The sequence below is a fragment of the Mobula birostris genome, chromosome 4, assembly GCF_030028105.1.
Source record: "Mobula birostris isolate sMobBir1 chromosome 4, sMobBir1.hap1, whole genome shotgun sequence".
In the NCBI taxonomy this organism is placed as follows: Eukaryota; Metazoa; Chordata; class Chondrichthyes; order Myliobatiformes; family Myliobatidae; genus Mobula; species Mobula birostris.
In genome coordinates, this window is record NC_092373.1 from 108,674,215 (window position 1) to 108,697,316 (window position 23,102).

The 23,102-nt window shown below is 42.7% G+C and overlaps 1 protein-coding gene across 10 annotated transcripts in view; it reads left to right on the plus strand.

The window, feature by feature from the left end:
- afap1 (actin filament associated protein 1) overlaps nucleotides 1-23,102 on the plus strand; it is a 407,775-nt gene that overhangs the window by 145,305 nt on the left and 239,368 nt on the right. For all 10 annotated transcript variants that reach the window (XM_072255900.1, XM_072255903.1, XM_072255901.1 and 7 more), the window contains exon 2: nucleotides 22,932-23,060. In XM_072255900.1, the coding sequence (XP_072112001.1) occupies nucleotides 22,932-23,060 (129 nt within the window). The remainder of the gene's footprint in view (nucleotides 1-22,931; nucleotides 23,061-23,102) is intronic.

Below are 23,102 nucleotides of genomic sequence, written 5' to 3' on the forward strand. Positions count from 1 at the left end.
GAGGTGACCTGATAGAGGTGTATAAGATGATGAGAGGCATTGATCGTGTGGATAGTTAGAGGCTTTTTCCCAGGGCTGAAATAGCTAACATGAGAGGGCACAGTTTTAAGGTGCTTGGGAAGTAGGTACAGAGGAGATATCAGGGGTGAGTTTTTTACGCAGAGAGTGGTGAGTGCATGGAATGGGCTGCTGGTGACAGTGGTGGAGTTGGATACAATAGAGTCTTTTAACTTGATTATGGAGTTAGAACCATGTACAGGAACACAGTCATAGGTGAAAAAGGAGTACAGAAGAGGGCTCAGCACACAGCCTTGAGGCACGCCGGTGTTCAGGGTGAGAGTGGAGGAGGAGAGGTTGTCTAACTTAACTGATTGGGGTCTGTTAGTCAGAAAGTCCAAGGTCCAATTGCAGAGTGATACGCTGATACCAAGCTGGCGAAGTTTGGTGATCAGCTTGGAGGGGATCACAGTATTGAATGCTGAACTAATCAAGTTCACAGACGTCACCATGGTGGTTGGTTTGATCAGAGGGGATGATGAGACGGCCTACAGGGACGAGGTCCAGCACCTGGCTGTGTGGTGTGCCGACAATAATCTGGCCCTTAACACCCAGAAGACCAAGGAGATCATTGTGGACTTCAGGCATGCCAGGAGTCACACTCACATCCCCATCTACATCAACGGAACTGTAGTGGAGCGTGTATCAAGCTTCAAATTCCTTGGTGTCCACATTTCCGAGGATCTCACGTGGTCCCTGAACTCCTCCATCCTGATCAAAAATTCCTGCGGAGCATGAAGAAAGCTCACCTCTGTCCCAGAATACTGATGGACTTTTACCGCTGTACCATTGACAGCATACTCACCAACTGCATCTCAGTGTGGTATGGCCATTGTCCCGTATCGGACCGCAAAGCACTCCAGCGTGTGGTGAAAACTGCCCAGCGGATTATCGGCACCCAATTGCCCACCATTGAGAACATCTACCATAAACGCTGCCTGGGCTGGGCAAAAAGCATTATCAGGGATGCGTCTCACACTAACCATGGACTTTTCACTCTCCTCCCATCCGGTAGAGTCTGACAATATCCACTAGGCTTCCTGTATCTGTAACATGCTGACTAGACATTCATGTTCAGTTCTTTATACACTGTATCAATGTATTACAGCAGCGGTCCCCAACCACCGGGCCGCAAAGCATGTGCTACCGAGCCGCGAGGAAACGATATGAGTCAGCTGCACCTTTCCTCGTTCCCTGTCATGCACTGTTGAACTTGAACATAGGGTTGCCAACTGTCCTGTATTTGCTGGGACATCCCGTATATTGGGCTAAATTGGTTTGTCCCATATTTCCCCCCCGCTAAGGTAGAGCGTTCCTATGAAATCTTTTGTGCCGAAATGGCGTAAAGCAAAGAAGCAATTACCATTAATTTATATGGGAAAAGTTTTTGAGCGTTTCCAGACCCAAAAAATAACCTAACAAATCATGACAAATAACAAATAAAACCGAAAATAAATGACACTAACATATAGTAAAAGCAGGAATGATGCGATAAATACACAGTGTATATAAAGTAGAAATAATGTATGTACAGTATAGTCGGGAAGATGAAGGCAAAACCGATTTGTGGAAAAAAATTGGCACGTACGCGCATGCACACACAGGTGCCCGCGCAAGGCTTCATGGTCATGGTAGTCTTTCCTGGGGTAAAGTGTCCCGGGATTCGACTGCTACTTTTGTCCCTTATTTGGGAGAGAGAAAGTTGGCAACTCTAATTGTAAAAGACACGTTAAGGTGAGTTTAACCCTACTTGAACACCCCCCACTCCCCGGTCGGCCGGTCCGCAAGAATATTGTCAATATTAAACTGGTCCGCAGTGCAATAAGGTTGGGCACCCTTGTATTACAGGACTCTTACATTATTCTAATCAGTGCCAGCTAAAGGGCAACAGAGTGAATGAATTGCGGGTGCAGATTTCCCCTTATGAACTGTGAATATTGGCTGGGTATGCTGGCACAAGACTGCCTCTTGCTGTTTTTGGTTTGCTTCAGCTGTGTTAGGCATATTGAGACAAGAAGAGTCCCTTTGGAAGGAGTAAATATGCTGGCTAACTGCTGGGTCTTTATTCACCATCTTCATGATTTTCAACAGTGTTTGACCTACTTCCATGCATCAGAAGCTTTGCTGGCTCAGTGATACCAATGAGCCTTTTATCCCCCAGCTTTGCACACCAAGCACAGCTCTGAATGGGTGCCAATCAACACGCGTGCTTTCTTCCTGGGTTTGTGTTCTGTAGTTTATCAAATTAGCATTCCGCTTTCTGCAATGATTTAATGGAATCAACATTGATCTTTGCCGTTCTAGTACCACGTCAAGTGCTTGGTAATTACAGTTCACAGCTGATTAAGAGGATCATTGCTTCTGTCCTTTTATCGGCTGGCCCAGTATTTGGAACATACTGTCCCTATTTTCAGAACCAGATCAGATTTAATATCACCAGCATATGTCATGAAATTTGTTGTTTTGCAGCAGAAGTACATTACGATACATAATAATTTTTTAAAGAACTATAAATTACAACAAGATGGTGGAGGGAAAGAAGCTGTTCCTGAAACACTGAGTGCATCTTCAGGTTTCTGTACCTCCTCCTTGATGGTAGTAATAAGATACGGGCGCGTCCTGGGTGACGGGGGTCCTTAATGAAGGCTGCTGTCTTCTTAAGGCATCGCCTTCTGGAGTGTCCTGAATGTTGGGGAGACTAGTGCCCATGATGGAGTTGTCTCTGTTCACAACTTTCTGCAGCTTTATCTGATCCTGTGCAATGGCCCCTCCATATCAGATGGTGATGCAACCAGATAGAATGCTCTCCACAGTACACCTATAGAAATTTGTGAGAGCCTTTAGTCTCCTCAAACTCCTGATGAAATATAGCCGCTGTTGTGCCTTCTTTGTAATTGCATCAATGTGTTGGACCCATGATAACATTTCAGAGATGTTGATACCTCGGAATTTGAAACTCTGCACTCTTTCCATTGCTGATACCTCGGTAAGGATTGCTGTGTGTTCCCTTGACTTTTCCTTCCTAAAGTCCATAATCAATTCCTTGGTCTTACTGAAATTGAGTGCAAGTTTTTTGTTGTGACACCACTCAACCAGCTGATCTATCTCGCTCCTGTATGCCTCATCACCATTTGAAATTCTGCCAACAATAGTTGTGTCATTAGCAAATTTATAGATGGTGTTTGAGCTGTGCCTTGCCACACAATATTGGGTGTAGAGCAGTGAATTAAGCACACATCTTTGAGGTAATCCAGTGTTGACTATCAGCAAGGAGGAGATGTTTATTCTGATTTTTACTGACTCTGGTCTCCTGGTGAGGAAGCCAAGGATCCAGTTGCAAAGGGAGGCACAGAGGCCCAGGTTTTGGAGCTCGTTGATTAGAACATAGGATATAATTGTATTGAATGCTGAGCTGTAATCAATAAATGGCAGTCTGACATAGGTGTTGCTATTGTCCATGGGATCCAAGGCCGAATGAAGATCTAGTAAGATTGCATCTGCTGCAAGCAGATACAGACCTGCTGTATCTATTGCAATAGGTAAATTGCAGTCCAGGTCCAGGTCCTTGGTTAGGCAGGAGTTGATTCTGGCCATGACTAATCTCTCAAAGCACTTCATCGCAGTAGATGTGAGTGCAAACTAATTTAAGAGGTCATCGACAGCGCTATCGTGCAGCACCTACTTGGCAATAACCTGTTTATACGGATGCCCAGTTTGGGTTCTGTCAAGGCCACTCAGCTCCTGACCTTATCACCTGCTTGGTCCAAATGGACCAAAGAGCTAAATACCAGAGGTAAGATGAGAGTGATAGCCCTCGACATCAAGACAGCATTTGACCGAGTATGGCATCAAGGTGCCCTAGCTAAAATGGAGTCCATGGGAATTAGGGGGAAAACGCACTGCTGGTTGGAGTCATACCTGATACAAAGGAAGATGGTTGTGGTGGTTGTAGGTCAATCATCTCATCCTCAGGACATCATTGCAGGAGTTCCTCAGGGAAGTGTCCTAGGACCAATCATCTTCAGCTGCTTCATCAATGACCTTCTTTCAGTCATAAGGTCAGAAGTGGGGATGTTCGCAGATGACTGCACAATGTTCTGCACCATTCGTGACTCCTCAGATAGTGAAGCAGTTCATACCCAAATGCAGCAGGACCTGGACAATATCCAGGCTTGGGCTGACAAGTGACAAGTAAAATTCGAGCCACGCGAGTGCCAGGCATTGACCATCTCCAACAAGAGAGGCTCTAATCAGAGTCCCTTGACATTCATTGACATTACCATCACTGAATCCACTACTATCAACATCCTGGGGGTTACCATTGTTAAGAAACTGATCTGGTATAGCCATATAAACACCATGGCTGCCAGAGCAGGTCAAAGGCCAGGAATCCTGCGGCGTGTAACTCACCTTCTGATTCCCCAAACCTGTCCACCATCTACAAGGCTCAGGTCAGGAGTGTCACTTGCGTAGATGAGTGCAGCTCCATCAACACACAAGAAGCTTGACACAGTCCAGTACCAGACAGCCCACTTGATCGGTACCCCTTCCACAATCATCCAATCCCTCCACCAATGACGAACAGTTGCAGCAGTGTGTATTATCTACAAGTTGCACTGCAACAACACACCAAAGTTCCTAAGGCAGCAGTATTCAGGCCCACGACCACTACTATCTAGAAAGACGAGAACAGCAGATACAGTACCTAGGAACACCACCACTTGGAAATCCCCTTCCAAGTCACTCACCATCCTGACTTGGAAACATATTGCTGTTCATTCATTGTCACTAGGTCAAAATCATGGAATTCCCTCCCTAACAGCACTGTGAGTGTACCTACACCTCAAGAACTGCAGCGATTCGAAAAGGTAGCTCATCACCACCTTCTCAGAGGCAACTAGGGATGGACAATAAATGCTGGCTTAGCTGGCGATGCCCACATCCCGTACATAGAACATAGAACATAGAATAGTACAGCACAGTACAGGCCCTTCGGCCCACAATGTTGTGCCGACCCTCAAACCCTGCCTCCCATATAACTCCCCACCTTAAATTCCTCCATATACCTGTCTAGTAGTCTCTTAAACTTCACTAGTGTATCTGCTTCCACCACTGACTCAGGCAGTGTATTCCACGCACCAACCACTTTCTGAGTAAAAAACCTTCCTCTAATATCCCCCTTGAACTACCCACCCCTTACCTTAAAGCCATGTCCTCTTGTATTGAGCAGTGGTGTCCTGGGGAAGAGGCGCTGGCTATACACTCTATCCCGTAAATGAATAATTTTTTTATAAATGGGCAATGTTTTTGAAGGCACACTCCCATCCACACGGCTCTCGGTGAAGTCGATGACAACTGTGGTGTATGTTCTTACAGTCCTATATTTGAATATGAGACCCTGAATACTGTCCACTCCACCAGTTCAAACCATTTTAATTCTCAGGCAAACACTGGAAGAATGATTTTCTTGTCTCGCTGCTTTAGAAAATAAAATTGAGATGTGTTTGTTTAATCCTTTGCAAAGAATTTCCCTTCTTATTTTACATACATAAAATCATTTAACTATAATATCCCAGATCAAATAATGTTTTTTTATAGCCTGGAGCTAAATTAATTAATTTGATACAACTCAAGCTTTATTAGTATGGCTTAAATATTCACTATACACAGCAAGTAATACCCTTAGAAGAAAAATTAATTTATGATGCAGATTTACGAGGGGTGATTGATAAGTTCATGGCCTAAGGTAGAAGGAGTCAATTTTAGAAAACCTAGCACATTTATTTTTCCTACATTTGCACAGTTAGTCTAGCGGTCGTGGAGCATATGGATTCCTTCTTTGTAGGAGTCGGCATCTTGGACCTCCAGAAAGTGGTACACAGCAGGGGTGATTGATAAGTTCATGGCCCAAGGTAGAAGGAGGTAAGGAGAAACTTAAAATTTTCTACATTTTCACTGAAAGAGTAGAACTGCACATGCATGTAACGAGAACTGTACAATTCATCTCCTTCTACCTTAGGCCACGAACTTATCAATCACCCCTGCTGTGGACCACTTCTACAAAGAAGGAATCTGTATGCTCCACGACCGCTGGACTAAGTGTGTACATGTAGGAGGGGACTATGTTGAAAAATAAATGTGCTAGGTGTTCTAAAACTGACTCCTTCTACCTTAGGCCACAAACTTATCAATCACCCCTCTTATTATAAAGTATACAATGATTAGGATACTATCAGTGCTCAGTAGTTACATCCAAAGTATTACCCACTTGAGAATATGGGAGTGTATGGAGTAAATGGGTTTGTAAAGCTCAGTCAACTACTAGCTAAATGACTTTTACATGCTCCCATTGTTCGTAGAACAATATCTTCATCTAGTGTATTTGGACAATTGAGAATCTCCTCATCCCAATCAGGCATTATAGTAGAAGGTGCATAGTAAGAACTGCTAATGAAATAAATGTCTTTACCAAGTGACCCTGAGCATGTTTGGGTCATGAAAATGAGACATACCTGTTTTTAATGAAGACATATTGAAGAAGATATATCCCTTTTTCCTTTAAAAAGGGATATGTCTTATTTGATCTGTTTACTGCATTATTTTACAATTATAGTTTTTCACCATAAGAATTTAAAATTTAAAATTGCAAATGCGAACATTATTTTGGAAGAAAAATAGGACTATATTGGGAAGAGGCAATAAGAATTGAAAGCAACACACACAAAATACTGGAGGAACTCAACAGGTCATGCAGCATCCGTGGAAAAAAGTAAACAGTTGACGTTTCGGGCCGAGACCTTTTTGCATTTTATTATTTGTTTAGGTTAGTCAATTTGTAGAGGAAAGTGCCGTTGAGGGGGTTACAACTTGAGCTCATGTCCAAACACAATTGTATGCTTGTGTGACACATAAATGCTGGAGGGACTCAGCAAGTCAGGCAGCATCTATGGAGGGGAATAAGAAGGGAAGGGTCTTGGCCTGGAATTTCAATTGTTTATTCCCCTCCATAGATGCTGCCTGGCTTGCTGAGTTCCTCCAGCATCTTGTGTGTGTTGTTCAAGGTTTCCAGCAACTGCAGAATCTCTCCCGTTTAGGTGTACTTGTGTGCGTGTGTGCAAGGTTTTCACTGCAGCCTTCCTGGCTATTGGATCTGTTAAACTGTGCAGTAGTGCTAACAATGTTTGAAACACCTTCCACTCCTCAGGACTGAATCCTCACCCTTGAGAGCCTGTGTAAGAGGAGAAGAAATACTTTGTAGAAAAATAGTTACCTGCTTATGCTGGTTTCTGAATGTGATAAATTTGATAATCTGTTTTCTTGTTCACCTCCAGAAAGGAAAGTAAACAGCTGGGCATGGCATCTCAAGCAAAGCACATGGTCATATTTTGGGATTTTGATCCATTTTCCACCACACAGAATTTGAAAAGGAAAAGCTCAGTGAATCAGGCAGGACCTGTGACAATTGGCTTTTGCAGTTGAGACCCTTTGTCGGAACAGGAAAGAAACAGGGGAGATAGCCAGTATAAAAAGCGGGGGGGGAGGGATGGAGTAAGAGCTGGAAGGTGATAAGTGGATCCAGGTGAGGGTGTATGTCTGGGAATGATGTAAGAAGCTGGGAGGTATATGTAGAAGTAACATAGAGCTGTTGAAGATGGAATCTGATGGGAGAAGACAGATGAAAATGGAATAAAAAAGGTAGAGAGGAGAACTGGAGGGAGGAATGTGTGTGTGATGGGCATATCGAGAGGGTGGTGGAGAGGAAAGATGGGAGATGGTGAGGTAAGGAAATAAGGACAGAAAAGAATGGTTGCATGTTACCTCCCAGCTTCTTGCATCAATTCCTCACCTGGCTATCATCCCCTCAGCCAGACCCATCTATCACCCGCCAGCTCTTGCACCACCCCTTCTCTCCAACTTTCTACACTGGCTTTCAACCTTCTTTCTGTCCAGTCCTGGTGAAAGATCTTGACCCAAAACATTGACTGTACATTTCCTTCTGTAGATGCTGCCCAGCCTCCTGAGTTACCCCAGTGCTTTGTATGTTGCTCCAGATGTTCAGCATCTCCATTTTTTGAATTTTTAAAGTACAATATTGTCATGTAGAAAAGAGATGGCTAATATCATAAAGCGACAGACACAACGTGGAAACAAGCCCGTCAGCCCAACAGTCTACCGCAATCATCAAGCACCCACATTTAAACTAAAGCTACACTAATTTATGTTACTCTCCCTATATTTCCATTCACTCCTCCTATACACTAGCGTTAATTTACAGAAACTAATTAACCTACCCAGCTATGTGTCTTCTGGAGAAAACTGGAGCACCCAGAGGAGACCCTTGCATTCACTAGGATTAAACTCCAGACAGACAAGAGAAAATCTGCAGATACTGGAAATCCAGACAGACAGCACTGGGTTGTTGGAGCTTTGAGGCAGTAGTCTACTAACTGCCACACCATCAGCTACCCTTTTCAAAAGAAATTCCTTTTCCATAAAAGTGTAAACAGCTAGCAATTTACTGTATAACTTTGTCATTATAACACTAAATGGCTCATAGCCATTTCTCCCCAGTATACAGAAATGGGTTCTTCCTGTGGGTGGGATTTACAGGTATAAAACTGTAATCTGTGAGGGAAATAGTTGGATAGGCTGAGTTCAAAATATTAGAAATAAAACACAAAATACTGGAGATACTCATCAGGCCTGACTGTCTCCCTGGAGAGAGAGACAGATTTCAAAATTGTTTCAAGTGATTTCGAGTACACAAGTATAAAGGAGAGTGAAATAATTGTTCCCCCAGATCTGATGCAACACAAAAAAACAATAAGATAAAGAACATAATGATAAAAGAGTAATAAATATAAATATATACAATAGTTTATATAAATAAATACACTGTACGTCCATGAAGTGACACTAGGCAAAGGAGTGTCTGTACATAAAATGATTAACAGGAAATGATAATGTAGGAATGTTTAGTGGGTGGAGGTGTTGATCAGTTTTACTGCTTGGGGAAAGTAACTGTTTTTGAGTCTTGTGGTCCTGGCGTGGATGCTATGTAGCCTCCTCCCTGGTGGGAGTGGGACAAATAGTCCATGAGCTGGGTGGGAGGGATCCTTCATGATGTTACTGGCCCTTTTCCGGTACTTTTCTGTATATATGCCCTTGATGGTGTGTAGGCTGCTGCCAATGATGCATTTTAACTACTTGTTGTAGAGCCTTTGTGTCTGCCTCCGTGCAGTTCTGTGCCAAGCAGTGATGCAGCTTGTCAGGATGCTCTCTACTGCACATCTGCAGAATGATGTGAGCATAGACATACATAGTCCAGCTTTCTTCAGTCTTCTCAAGAAGTAGAGGTGTTGGTGAGCTTTCCTGATTGTGTAGAATATGATCTGGGACTATGAGAGGCTGTGTGAGATGTGCACTCCCGGGTGTTTGAAACTGCTCATTGCTTTCACTGCTGTGCTGCTGATGTAGGGAGAGGTGTGAGTGGTGTCAGTTCTCCTGAAGTCGATAATCATCTCCTTTGTCTTGTTAACATTGTGGAAGAGATTAATTGACTGGCACCAGGCCTTGAGCTCTTCCACTGTGTAGTCATGTGTGAGCAGAGTGTACAGCAAAGGGCTCAGCACACAGCCCTGGGGAGCACCCATGATGAGGATGATGAGTGGTTGTACACCCTGACTGTCTGAGCTCTGTTGGTTAGGAAGTCCAACACTCATTTGCACATTGGTGGATGTAGACCAAAGAGTAGGAGTTGTTCACTAAGGTTTGTGGGACAATAATGTTGAACACCAAGCTGAAATACAGAAACAGCATTCTGACATGTGTCCTTGTTTTCTAGGTGTGTCAGGGCCAGGTGCTTTGGCATTTGTCATAGAGCAGTTCTGCAGGTGAGCATATTGGTGAGTGTCCAATGTGGTAGGAATAGCGTTTCTGATGTGTGCCATCACTGGCCGTTCAAAGCACTTCATGGTGATTGGTGTCAGTGCCACCGGGTGGTAGTTGTTAAATTCTGAACGTGTAGAGTTCTTTAGTACAGTGATAATGGAGGCTGAGCTGAAGCATGTGGGGACAGTAGCCTGGATGAGTGAAGTGTTGAAGATGTCTGTGAAGGCAACAATGAGCTGGTGTGCACTCTCCTTGATTACTTGGCCTGGGATGTGGTCTTATGGGGGTTGACCCTCTGCAGAGTCGTTCTCACATCTGCTATTGTTACAGACAGTGGCTGCTCACCTGGGATGGGGGTAGCTTCCATGGCCAGCATTGCATTGCGTACCGTGAAGTGTGCACAGAAGTTGTTCAGGGAAGAAGGTATTGCTGGTACAGTCAATGCTGCTTTCCTTGCATTGTCAATAATGTTCTTGATGCCCAGCCACATATGCCAGGGTTCGTTATCGGATTGGTATTCTTCATTTTTTTCTGCAAGGGTGGCCTTTGCCCTCTCGATATCTAAGATCAGGCTTCTCCTGGCTGCTCTGTCTCCAGACCTGGAGGCAGTGTCCTGGGAGCACCTCTGTGTTCAGCCAGGGCAGCTGGTTGGGCTGTGAGATGACTGTTCTTCCGGTACCAATGTCATCTTCACGCTTACTGATCTAGTCGGTGACAGATGAGCATATTCCTCGAGGTCTTTGTCTTCCCTGCTTGTGGTCGTCCCCTTGAACATCTACCAATTAGATGTTCAAGACTGATGACCTATTATCTGTAACAGACCTTTCATCTGCATGATTCCGTTAACTCCTTCTTTCTCAATTCAAGAATGCATTCTGACCTGCTGTATATTTCCAGCATTTTTTGTTTCAGATTTCTAGCATCAGCAGATGTAGAATACTGCATAGTTGACAAATGCATTTTCAAGATACTACACAACATCAGATTATCCTAAATAAACTAAATATTTCTGTTGCTACCAATGTTTTCTATCTGGCCTTGAGAGATAATAAGCATTTTTGTACTACACAACTAAGTCTAGAAAACAGATACAGGTTTCCCCCGCCACCTGAAGGTAGAGCGTTCCTATGAAACGGTTCGTAAGCCAAAATGTCATAAAGCAAAATTACCATTTATTTATATGGGAAAATTTTGTGAGCGTTCGCAGACCCAAAAATAACCTACCAAATCATGCCAAATAACACATAAAGCCTAAAATAACCGTAACATATAGTAAAAGCAGGAATGATATGATAAATAAACAGCCTATATAAAGTAGAAATACTTTTCCACAATTATTACTGAACTGTTCTCCGTAGCGAAAATCTCACGCAAGCGCCGTCGGCAGAAAATCTCACGCAAGCGCTGCTGGCAAAAACACGGCGCAAGCGCTCTCCAGTAACCTTTAAGCTATGAAGCTGCCAAATCATACCAAATAACACGTAAAAATACACAGCCAATATAAAGTAGAAATAATGTATGTAGAGTGTAGTATCACTTACCAGAATCGGGAAGACAGCGCCGAGCACACTGATGATGGTGTGTTAGGCTGAGTCGGAGGTTGGGTGGTGCAGTGGCCCCCGCTCTCCATGCTGCCGACCGATACATTGCCGCGAAGCATGCAGGGGTGCAGCGGTAGCCGGGAGGTACACTGCACATCTTTAAGAAAAGAGCCGAAACAAACATGCTAATTAATTAGGTGCCGCCCGACACGTAATTGTCGGCCCAGATCAGTGCCAATTTCCGATTGCGTCGTCTCTGATCTGGGCCGACAATTATGTGTCGGCAGCACCTAATTGATTAGCGTGTTTATTTCGGCTTTTTTCTTAAAGATGTGCTGTGTGCCTCCCGGCTACCGTTGCATTTTCCACGAATCGGTATCTGTCCGTGGCCTGGGGGTTGGGGTGGTGGGACACTGGGGTGTCATCTCATCGTCGTCTGTTTCCATTAAGGCAGGCAGCTCATCTTCTCCTCGATGTCGAAGGTCGAGGTTCGTCGTCTGCTGTGGCTGATGTGGAAGGCTTGCTTGAATGCTGAGCCTCGCACATTTTTCTGTCACACAGTTCTTTGTAAGGACTCAAACCATCTTGCAAATATACCCTAAACCGACGTACCCTTTCAAAATTAAAGTTGTACTTTATCATTACTCATTCGGTTTTGATTGTTATCCTTTCCTCTTCCAATTGCATCAGCTCTTCATCTGTCAGTTCTTGGTCATGGGATGCCAAAACCTCTTCAACATCATGTTCGTCAGCTTCCACAAGCCAAACTCACTTAGTCCTTACTTCGTTCACCACGATCGAAATGCTCATTATGTCTAGTTTTACGCTAAGTGTAACACCTTTACGAGTTCTTTTAGGCTTTTCCGATACCATAGAACTCATCTTGCAAACGGCTGCTCACAGACACGTGTTAAAGCAATGCCGTTCTGAATCTGGGAGAGAGCGGCTGCTCGGGGCGCGCACTGCCTTTTATCATGCGCTGATTTTTTTTTCGTAACAGTGAAAACACCTTCTGAAAGCGAAAACAGGGTACTAATGTAGGTCTTTCGTAACAGTGAGGTTTCGTAAAGCGAACGTTCAAAAAGCAAGGGACACCTGTATATGAAATACCGAATGACCCAGTTTGAATCACAAGACTGACTAAAAACACAAGAATGCAGTACTGCACTAATGTAGTTTCAGTGGCAGTTTTACAAATGTTGGAGATCAGCATTATTTTTCTACTGCATACAATAAAATCTAGAAAAGGTAATGTGAGGGGCTAAAGTTACAAGCTCACATCATGGATCCTTCTGCCTCTCAATTTGGAGCTACAAAATGGCATCATAATGAGCATGTGGTAGAGTTTTTAATATTTTTCTGGCCAGTAGTTTGTTGGCAGGAAAAAACATTTGTTTGGCAAAGTAGAGTGATGATGCAACTATGTGCTGTGCAAATTTGTGCAAGCACTGCGGGAGAGATGGTTTAGAGCCAGCATTCTCAATTGTGAAATATTTTATCACTCCAATTCCCTATGGCTCAACTCCTCCAATCAGTTACATAATACCACTTAAGTTGCAGTCTGAAGATTTAACCTCAGTTCAGGTTTTAGAGTTTAGGATGAAAGTTACTCTCTAGCTTAAATTTTTCAGGATTGCTTTCAGCTCACTGGGTGTTTTTGAGGGATGAACTTAGAGAAGGAGAAGGCCTCTGATAAGGTGCCACACATGAGGCTGCTTACCAAGTTAAGAGTCCATGGCATTACAGGAAACTAACTGGCATGGTTAGAGCACTGGCCGATTGGTAGGAGGCAGCAAGTGGGAATAAAAGGAATGAAAGGTTTATCATACAAGGAACATTTGATAGCTTTGGGTCTGTACTTGCTGGAATTCAGAAGGATGAAGGGGGATCTCATTGAAACCTTTCGAATGTTGAAAGGCCTAGACAGAGTAAATGTGGAAAGGATGTTTCCCATGGTGGGAGAGTCTAGGACAAGAGGACACAGCCTCAGGATAGAGGGGCATCCATTTAAGACAGATGCGGAGAAATTTCTTTAGCCAGAGGGTGGTGAATTTGTGGTACTTGTTACCATAGGCAGCTGTGGAGGCCTGGTCGTTGGATGTATTTAAGACAGAGCTTGACTAGTTCTTGATTGGATACAGCATTAAAGGTTATGGGGAGAAAGCCGGGGAGTGGGGCTGATGAGGGGGAAGAAAGGGTCAGCCATGATTGAATGGTGTAGCAGACTCGATGGACCAAATTGTCTAATTCTGCTGCTATGATCTTGCTTGATGAACCTGTTGAAATTCTTTGAGGAGATTATAAGTAGGATAGATAAAGGGGATGCAGTGGATGTTGTATATTTGGACTTTCAGAAGGCCTTTGACAATGTGCCACAGATGAGGTGGCTTACCAAGTTAAGAACCCATGATATTACAGGAAAGTTACTGGCATGGTTAGAGCATTGGCTGATTGGTAGGAGGCAGCAAGTGGGAATAAAAGGATCCTTCTCTGGTCAGCTGCCAGTGACTAGTGGTGTTCCGTGGGGGTCGGTGTTGGGATTGCTTCTTTTTATGCTGTATATCAATGATTTAGATGATAGAATTGATGGCTTTGTTGCTAATTTTGCAGATGATACGAAGATTGGTGAAGGGGCAGGTAATGTTGAGGAAACAGGTAGGCTGGAGACAGATTAGGAGAGTGGGCAAGTGAAATACAATGTTGGAAAATGCATGACCACTTCGGTAGGCCGAGACAGAATAGATATAACCATATAACAATTACAGCATGGAAACAGTTGTGGAAAGGATGTTTCCCATGGTGGGGGAGTCTAGGACAAGGAAGAACAGCCTCAGGACAGGGGGTGCCCATTTAAAACGGAGATGCAGAGAAATTTCTTTAGCTAGAAGATGGCAAATTTATGGAGTTTATTACCACCTGCAGCTATTGAGGTCAGGTTGTTGGGTGTATTTAAGACAGAGATTAATTGGTTCTTGATTGGACACAACATATGGGGAGAAGGCTGGGGAATGGGACTGAGGAGAGGGAAAAAAGGATCAGCCATGATTGAATAGTGGAGCAGACTCGATGGACCAAATTATCTAATTCTGCTCCTACGTCTTATGGTCTAAAGAACCTTTAATATCAATATTTTGGTCTCTGTGAGCTTCATGCATTGTTTGACCATGAGACATAGGAGAGAATTCGGCCATTCAGCCCATTGAGTCTGCTTCGCTTTTCCGTCATGGCTGATCCTGGATCCCACTCAACCCCATACACCTGCTTTCTCGCCATATCCTTTGATACCCTGACCGATCAGGAAACTATCACCTTCCACTTTAAATATACCCATGGACTTGGCCTCCACCACAGTTTGTGGCAGAGCATTCCACAGATTCACTACTCTCTGGCTAAAAAAGAACCATCCTTACCTCTGTTCTAAATAGCCGCCCCTTACTTTTGATGCTGTGCCCTCTAATTCTGGATACCCCCTACCATAGGAACCATCCACTCCACATCCCCCTTATCTAGTTTCAACATTCGGTAGGTTTCAATCAGATTCCCATGCATTCTTCTAAATTCCAAGTTGTTGTTTGTGAACTGCTGTTTATACTACAGTTTACTACCCATTTTTATTCTTTTCATGGAACTGAAAAGGGTGATGGGAATAAAAACAGAAAGTACTAATTTAATCTTCAACTTGAAAGGTTAACTCTGTTTCTCTTTCCTCAGATGTTGCCTGACCCCCAGAATGTTTCCAATAACTTTTTTTCTATTTTAGACTTCCCTCATCTATTGTTTCTATCTGATTTCCTGTAAGTCAGGTGCTTCAGCTGCATTGCCATGTACAGTATCTCTGGACTTTTATAAAGAATATCAAAGTTCTTTGTATTACTATGCATGTAACGTTACACAAGTAATTCCTAAACTCTCCTGATAAATATTTAATATAGTGTGCGCAGACATGTGAGAAAGTTCTCGTTGAAGAGACTATTTTGGATATAATCCACCTCCTAATCTGACCTCTCCCAATTTCACCTTATCAGAACATATGTATCAAAGACCTTCACCTCTTCCCTATGATCTCTTCATTGAAATAATTTATCACAGTGCCATCTGTTCTGCTGTAATAGTTAAAACTGGATTCTTTTAATTTATGTATTTATACATTGTGTAAATTCTTGGAAGTCCATAAGGCCGACTAACCAGTAAACATGAAAAAGACGGCAAAATGGTATTTTCAAACTCTTTGAGCCTTTCCCTTAGTTTCCTCTAGGGTAAAAACCTCATTTTCTCCAAGATGCTGCATGTGTAGACCATTATGAAAACAATATGCAATGCTGTTAACATTTAAAGCTGGTAAGGAGCTTTACCAATTAAAAATATTTTTTTCTAAAGTGAGGTTTAATTAAAATTCAAGCACTAATTTTGATGTATCTGTGATTCAAAAAAAAGTATTCTCTATTTTACCATTATTTAAGATAATCACTGATAAGGGATATGGTTGCTTGTGGGTGCAAAGTCAGGCTGGACTGATTAAAATGTTTTCCACGAATATGTTGGTAATAGGATATGTGGAGTTCCAAGAACAGCATGCAATAGGGTAACTACACGTTTTGAAGTTGGTGAATTAATTTTACACAGGTGAAAAATCTTTACAGACCATGTCAATCCATATTTGACAGCTCTCTGTAGATCAGAGAATGATGTGGTGGTAAACTCTATTCAGTTGCAACAAAATCCTGACCCTTGGAACAAATATATTGGAACAAATACATTCTAGATTTTGTATGCCTTGGATTTTCTGGTTTCTATGCAAGCAAGTTACCTTTAGCAAGAAAGTACATACATACAAACAATTTTTGAAAAACGTTATCATTTGCTGAATTGTTTCTTGCCAGTTTGACCCCTGAAGGCAGTGGTGAGTGTGGTGTGTGTGTGTGTGTGTGTGTGTGTGTGTATATATGTATGTGTGATGTCAGATTTTGTGCCTATATGTTTAGGGGAAGAGGGGAGAGATTTAATATTATTACTCGTATTGGTTTATTACTGTCACATGTACCAGGATATAGTGGAAAACTTGTTTTGCGTACTGTTCATTACACAGTGAATTGAGGTATATGAGGAAAGCAATAACAATGCAGGACAAAGTAATAAAGCTACCAAGAAAGTGCAGTGCAGTTAAGTGCAATATAGACAATATAGTACAAGGTAGACTGTGAGGTCAAGAGTCTATCATATCGTATCCATTCCAGAGTCTGATAACAGTGGGATAGAGATTGTCCTGGCTGCTTTACTGAGGCATTGAGAAGTTTGGTTAGAGACCATAGAGGGGAGGCTGGTTCCTGTGATATTCTGAGCTGTGCCCACTACTCTCTGCAGTTTCTTGCACGTTCTTTCACATGCAGAACAATTGCCATGCTAAGCATCCAGACAGAATTTTTTCTGTGCTGAACTGATAAAAGTCAGTAAGAGTCGATGGTGATGGGCTGAATTTCTTTAGCCTCCTGAGGAAATAGAGACATCGGTGAGCTTTCTTGGCCATGACACCAAGGTGATTGGGTCAGGACAAACTAGTGATGCTCACACCTAGGAACTTGAAGCTCTCAGCTCTCTGAACTTCAACACCATTGATGTAAACAGCAGCATGCGCACCACACCCCCTCACCTCTTTCTGAGGTTAATGTCTTGTTGACATTGAGGGAAAGGTTTTGTCAAGACACCATGTCATTAAGTTCTCTACCTCCTCCTTGTACTCCAATTCATCATTATTTGAGATGTGGCCCACTACGGTGGTTTCATTTGCAAAACCTGTAGATGGAGTTAGAACAGATTTGGCCACGCAGGGAGTAGAGTCGGGGACTGGGTCCTGGGGTCCTGGGTCCTGGGGACCTTGTGCAGCACCAGTTTTTGGAATAATCATGGCAAGTGTCGCTATCTATCCTTTCTGTTTGTCAGAAAGTCATGGATCTAATTGCAGGGTGAGACGTTAATTCCCAGGATCTAGAGTTTGGTGATGAGTTTGCTTAAAATAATAGTATTGAAGTCAGAACTGTCAATAAGCAATAATCTGACAGAAGTACGTTTACTGTCCAGAAGCTCCAGAAATGAGTATAGAACAAGGGAAGATGACGTCCACTGAAACTTGTTTCGGTAGTTGGCAAATTCTAATGGGTTGAGGTTGTCTAAAAAGCTGGAGTTGATGCGTGCCATGAATTCCTTATGGTAGATATTAGAGCCACTTGGTAGTAGTCATTAAGGCATGTTGTTTTGTTTTTCTTGGGTACCATATTGATAGTGGTTTTCCTAAAGCAGGAGTGAACCAAGCCTGAAGCAGGGCGAAGTTATAAACGTCTGCAAAAACATTTTTAATAGGAACCTGATGGGCAACTTTTTCACCCAGGAATGAAACCCTTTTTTACTGGGCATCTCTAGAGATGTGGCTCCTTAGTCCCATGCTAACAGCCACCGAACTCAGCAGTGAGAAACGCACCTTCTACAGATCCCGTATGTCTAGGGTAAATATGACTTGGATCCCACCAAACCCATGAGGTTGGGATGTCTCACCCACCCGAGCCCCAAGTTATGTGAATACTGTGTAACTTACTGCTCCCATTCAATTTGCCCGGTGGCAAGAAATAACAGACCGTACACTGCATACAATTATAAAGAAAGTATATTCATGAATGTTAGCTTAACCAAACAGTTATTAAAGAAAAGAAAGAAAGAAAACAAAAGGGCCCATCATAATTAAACAGTCAAATGTGCAAAGGTTGGAGCTCAAATTTTCCAAAAGCCATGATGTCCAATGTACTCACGATGCCCACTCCTGTTCACTGGTCCCCGATAGAATTCCCCATCGGATCATGCATTCCCTCTGGATTGAATCCTACAGGCAGTTTTCATGAGCTCCTCTCTCCACCTCTCGCTGAAAATGACCGACCCACCTCAGTCACAAAACCTCTCCCCCGCATTCTATAGAACCTTCTCCCAATTCCACCTCCTGACTGGATGGCACAACATTCCTAAGCATCCCTTATCCTTAACCCTAACACTACCAGCAGGACACACTGCTTCCATAGAAAAATATTACATGAAATATCCTTCAACATTAGCAGTAAAAATTTTACCAGGGCGTTACAGGAATAAGCTAACAGAGGATATGGCTGAGGCAGGCACATTAACAACATTGAAAAGTGTATTCAACAGGTATATAGACAGCAACTACTTAGAGTAGGGGTTCCCAACCTTACACCATGGACTACTACCATGAACCAGGAGGTCTGTTGTCCCTGGGTTGGGAACCTCTGGCTTTGAGAGGTATGGGCCAAACAAACGCAAATGGGACTAATTTAGATAGGTATCTTTAGTCAGCTGTTCTGAAGGGCTTGTTTCTATGCTGCTTGCCTGACTCTATGATATATACATGGGAGTACAAAGTCTATGTAGTTGAAGGCAGTGTTGTATACTCTAGATCATAACTGTGAGCATCTCCATGGGATGTATTGCCATTTTAGTGACCTTACTCCATTTTGACCCCTTACCTCAGTCTTCATTTCCTTGCTCTCCAAGTCCCTGAACAGTAACAATCTCTAATAGATACAGGACATCCTGTACCTAAAAACCTCTAATAGTGACTGGACATCCTGTACCTAAAAACCTCTAATTGTGACTGGACATCCTGTACCTAAAAACCTCTAATAGATACTGGACATCCTGTACCTAAAAACCTCCAATAGATAGTGCACATCCTGTCCCTTAAGGTTCCAGAAGTTTTGACTATTGGCAAAACCCTGCCACAATTATTTAAAAGCTGTTAAAAGTAGACTAAGTATTTCAAAAAATTAGAAAGCTAAAACTCCTAAACCTTTTATAAGTTATTAAAATAAACTAAGTCAAATAGTTAATAAATAGACTTCCCTTCCATCCCTATTGTACAGTTCTCTTTGAAACAATGGGGATTTCCATGTTTGACCATGCATGTCTGGAAATTATGAGCTTGTTTCTCTTCAAGTACGTAAATGCCAGTAATTCCATTCTGAACTCCCAGTATTTACCAGCAAGATGCTGGCAATAATACCTGCAGTCCTTCTAGGGCAAGTGCCTGATACCTCATTATAAAGGTGTGTGCAGTAGTCTTTGATTTTCATGGTTAAGTTTGGATGGATAGATAGATAGATACTTTATTGATCCCCAAGGAAATTACAGTATCACAGTGGCATTACAAGTGCACATATATACAAATATTAGAAGAAAATTAAAAGTAAAAAAAGTTACCTCAAGCAGTCTAATAGGAGGGTGTATTTTCAGTAGGAAAGTCTCTAACTGGATGTCATCATAATTGCTATGAAGAATACCATTATCAGTACCATCCCAGCTAGAAATCTAAGCTGGGCATTACATGCCAAGGTATGATAGCATTTGGTATTTTCAACAATCACAGATTCATGAGATAGAAAAACAGATTTGTTAGGTAATTCACAATATTGCAGTTTGAACTTCGAATAAATCAGACTCAGTTCAGCAACATAACAGACATTTTTAATGTAAATTTCTTCTCTTGTAATCTAGACATAAATGTAGAAAATGCATTGGTAGTTTGTGCTAAATGTCCCAAAAAATCAGCAGTATAAAAATTAACCACAACCAGATATCTACAGAAATATTTCCCAAATTGACCTTTTATGCCTCGCTTCAACACATCACTCATTGTCCAGCAGAAGTTAATCAAATCTCAAATATGACTGGCTGCTCTCATTAGTTTCTAGTTAATTGTTTGTCATAACTGGTGTGGACCTTCAGATTGACCTTTAGGAATCTTTTCAGTGTTCTGATTGGATGCACTGTGTAGTGTTAATTGTAAATCTACAGCCAATGCTGCATTAAGCAAACTCCTCACCAAACTCCTAGACCTGGGAGTCAATACTTCCCTTTGCAACTGGATTCTTGACTTTCTGACCAACAGACTGCAATAAGTAAAGACAGGCAGCAGCATATCAGAACACACTTGTCCTCTAGAATCCCCTTACTCTATTCCCCGAACTGTGTGGCTAGCTCTGCTCTAACTCCATCTGTAAATGTGTGCTGATACCACTGCCATGGGCTGTATCTCAAATAATGTTAGGTCAGAATACAGGAAGGAGAGCCTAATGATGTGGTGTCATGACACCAGCCTTTCCCAGCAAAACAAAAGAGCTGGGCATTGACTTCAGGAAATAATGTTGTGCGCATGCCCCTGTCTTCATCGATGGTGCTGAGGTTCAGAGGGCTTCAGAGTTTCAAGTTCTTCGGAGTGAACATCACTTATATCTTGTCCTGGTCTAACCATATAAATGCCACAGTCTAGAAAGCTCACCAATGCTTGTACTTACTCCGGAAGCTAGAGAAATTTGACATGTTATTGACTACTCCACAGAAAATATCCTATCCCAATGCATCACAGCTTGGGATAGCAACTGATCTTCCTGTGACCGCAAGAAACTGCAGAGTTGTGGACACATCATGGAAATCGGCCTCCCCTTCATGGATTCTGTCTCTGCTTCTCACTGCCTCAGAAAAACAGCCAACATAACCAAAGATCCCACCCATCTGGGACATTCTCTTTTCTCCCCTCTTCCATCAGACAGAAGATACAAAAGGTTGAAAGCATGTTTTACCAGGCACAAGCACAGCTCCTACCCTGCTGATATAAGACAATTGAATAGTTCCCTAATACAATAAATTGGGACTTTTGACCTCACATTCTACCTTGCTATGATCTTGACCCTATTGTCTACCTGACATTCACAACACGCTGAGGAACTCAGCAGGTCGGGCAGCATCCATGGAAATGATCAGTCAACATTTCGGGCCAGAACCCTTTGTCAGGACTGTAGAGGGAAGGGGCAGAGGCCCTGTAAGGAAGGTGGGGGGAGGGTGGGAAGGAGAAAGCTGGTAGGTTCCAGGTGAAAAACCAGTAAGGGGAAAGATAAAGGGGTGGGGGAGAGGAAGCAGGGAGGTGATAGGCAGGAAAGGTGAAGAAGGAATAGGGGAAAACACAACGGGTAGTAGAAGGAGGCGGAACCATGAGGGAGGTGATAGGCAGCTGGGGGAGGGGGCAGAGTGAAATAGGGATAGGAGAAGGGAGGGGGAGGGAATTACCAGAAGCTGGAGAATTCTATGTTCATACCAAGGGGCTGGAGGCTACCTGGATGGTATATGAGGTGTTGCTCCTCCAACCTGAGTTTAGCCTCATCATGGCAGTAAAAGAGGCCATGTATGGACATATCCGAATGGGAATGGGAAGCAGAGTTGAAGTGGGTGACAACTGGGAGATCCTGTCTGTTGTGGCAGACGGAGCGGAGGTGCACTGCACTTTTGCTGTAGATGTTACACTTTATTCTGCACTCTGTTACTGTTTTACTTTGATCTACCTCAGTGTACTGTGTAATGAATTGTATGCACAGTATGTAAACCAAACTTTTCACTGTAATTGGGTAGATGTGCCAATAATAAACCAATTCCAGTTCACAAATCATGATCTGGGATATCTTTAACTTAAGAAATCATTATTGTGTTTTTTTTCTGCCCTTTTGAGTATTAGCATCTGACTTATTGTTTCAATTTCTGTGCTGCTGGCTGAACTTGCAGACTCATAGTACTGGGGCAACCACAAATAACCATGCCAATAAGGGAGAATGGTGGTTGGGGTAGGGAGATGAGTGACAGTAGAAAATGAAGGTGGCACGGTAAGGAGATGTGAAAGCCCAGGGGAGACTCCTCCTGATTACAGTGGCCCCAAGATACATAATCAGTTGCAGGATTAGGCCGCAGACTAAGAGATCTATTTTCCATTATCAACAGAGGTGGTATCAATGTTATGCCCTCATCAAAGTTTGAAACCTGTACCTCCATCATTTCATGTAAATGAAAGAATGACGAACAAACCATTCTGTTTATGAAAGATTGTCAAGACAAATAGAAATTACTGGCAGATTTCTGGAGCCTAACTAAATAATACCATCCAGGCCATGGTCTCATCTCACTACTGCCATCAGGAAGGTGGTACAGGAGCCTCAGGACCTACACCACCAGGTTCAGGAGCAGTTATTATACCTCAACCATCTGCTTCTTGAACCGGTGGAGATAACTTCACTCACCGCATCACTGAATTGTTCCCACAACTTATGGACTCACTTTCATCTCATGTTCTCAATATTTATTGCTTGCTTGCTTATTTATTTATTTATGTCTTTATTGTATTTGGACAGTTTGTTGTCTTTTGCACCCAAGTTGGTGGAGTCTTTCATTGATTCTATATGGTTATTATCGTGTTACAGATTTATTGAGTATGACCACAAGAAAATGAATCTCAGGGATGTGTACGGTGACATATCTGCACTTTGATATCAATTTACTTTGAACATTGAGTCCTTGTATCATGTAAACGTGGGTGGATTGACTATTGTTCTTTGCTTTATTCAGTGATGGAAGAGTTGATAGCAGAATTGCAACAATTTCTGGAACTTCTCGACCATGAATACCTGACTTCATCTGCCCGACAGAAAAAGACTGCAGTCTATCACATTCTGCAGAGGATCAAGTCAATATCTGGTCAGTATACAATCGCCGTCTTTGGCTAGCTAATTCTAATCT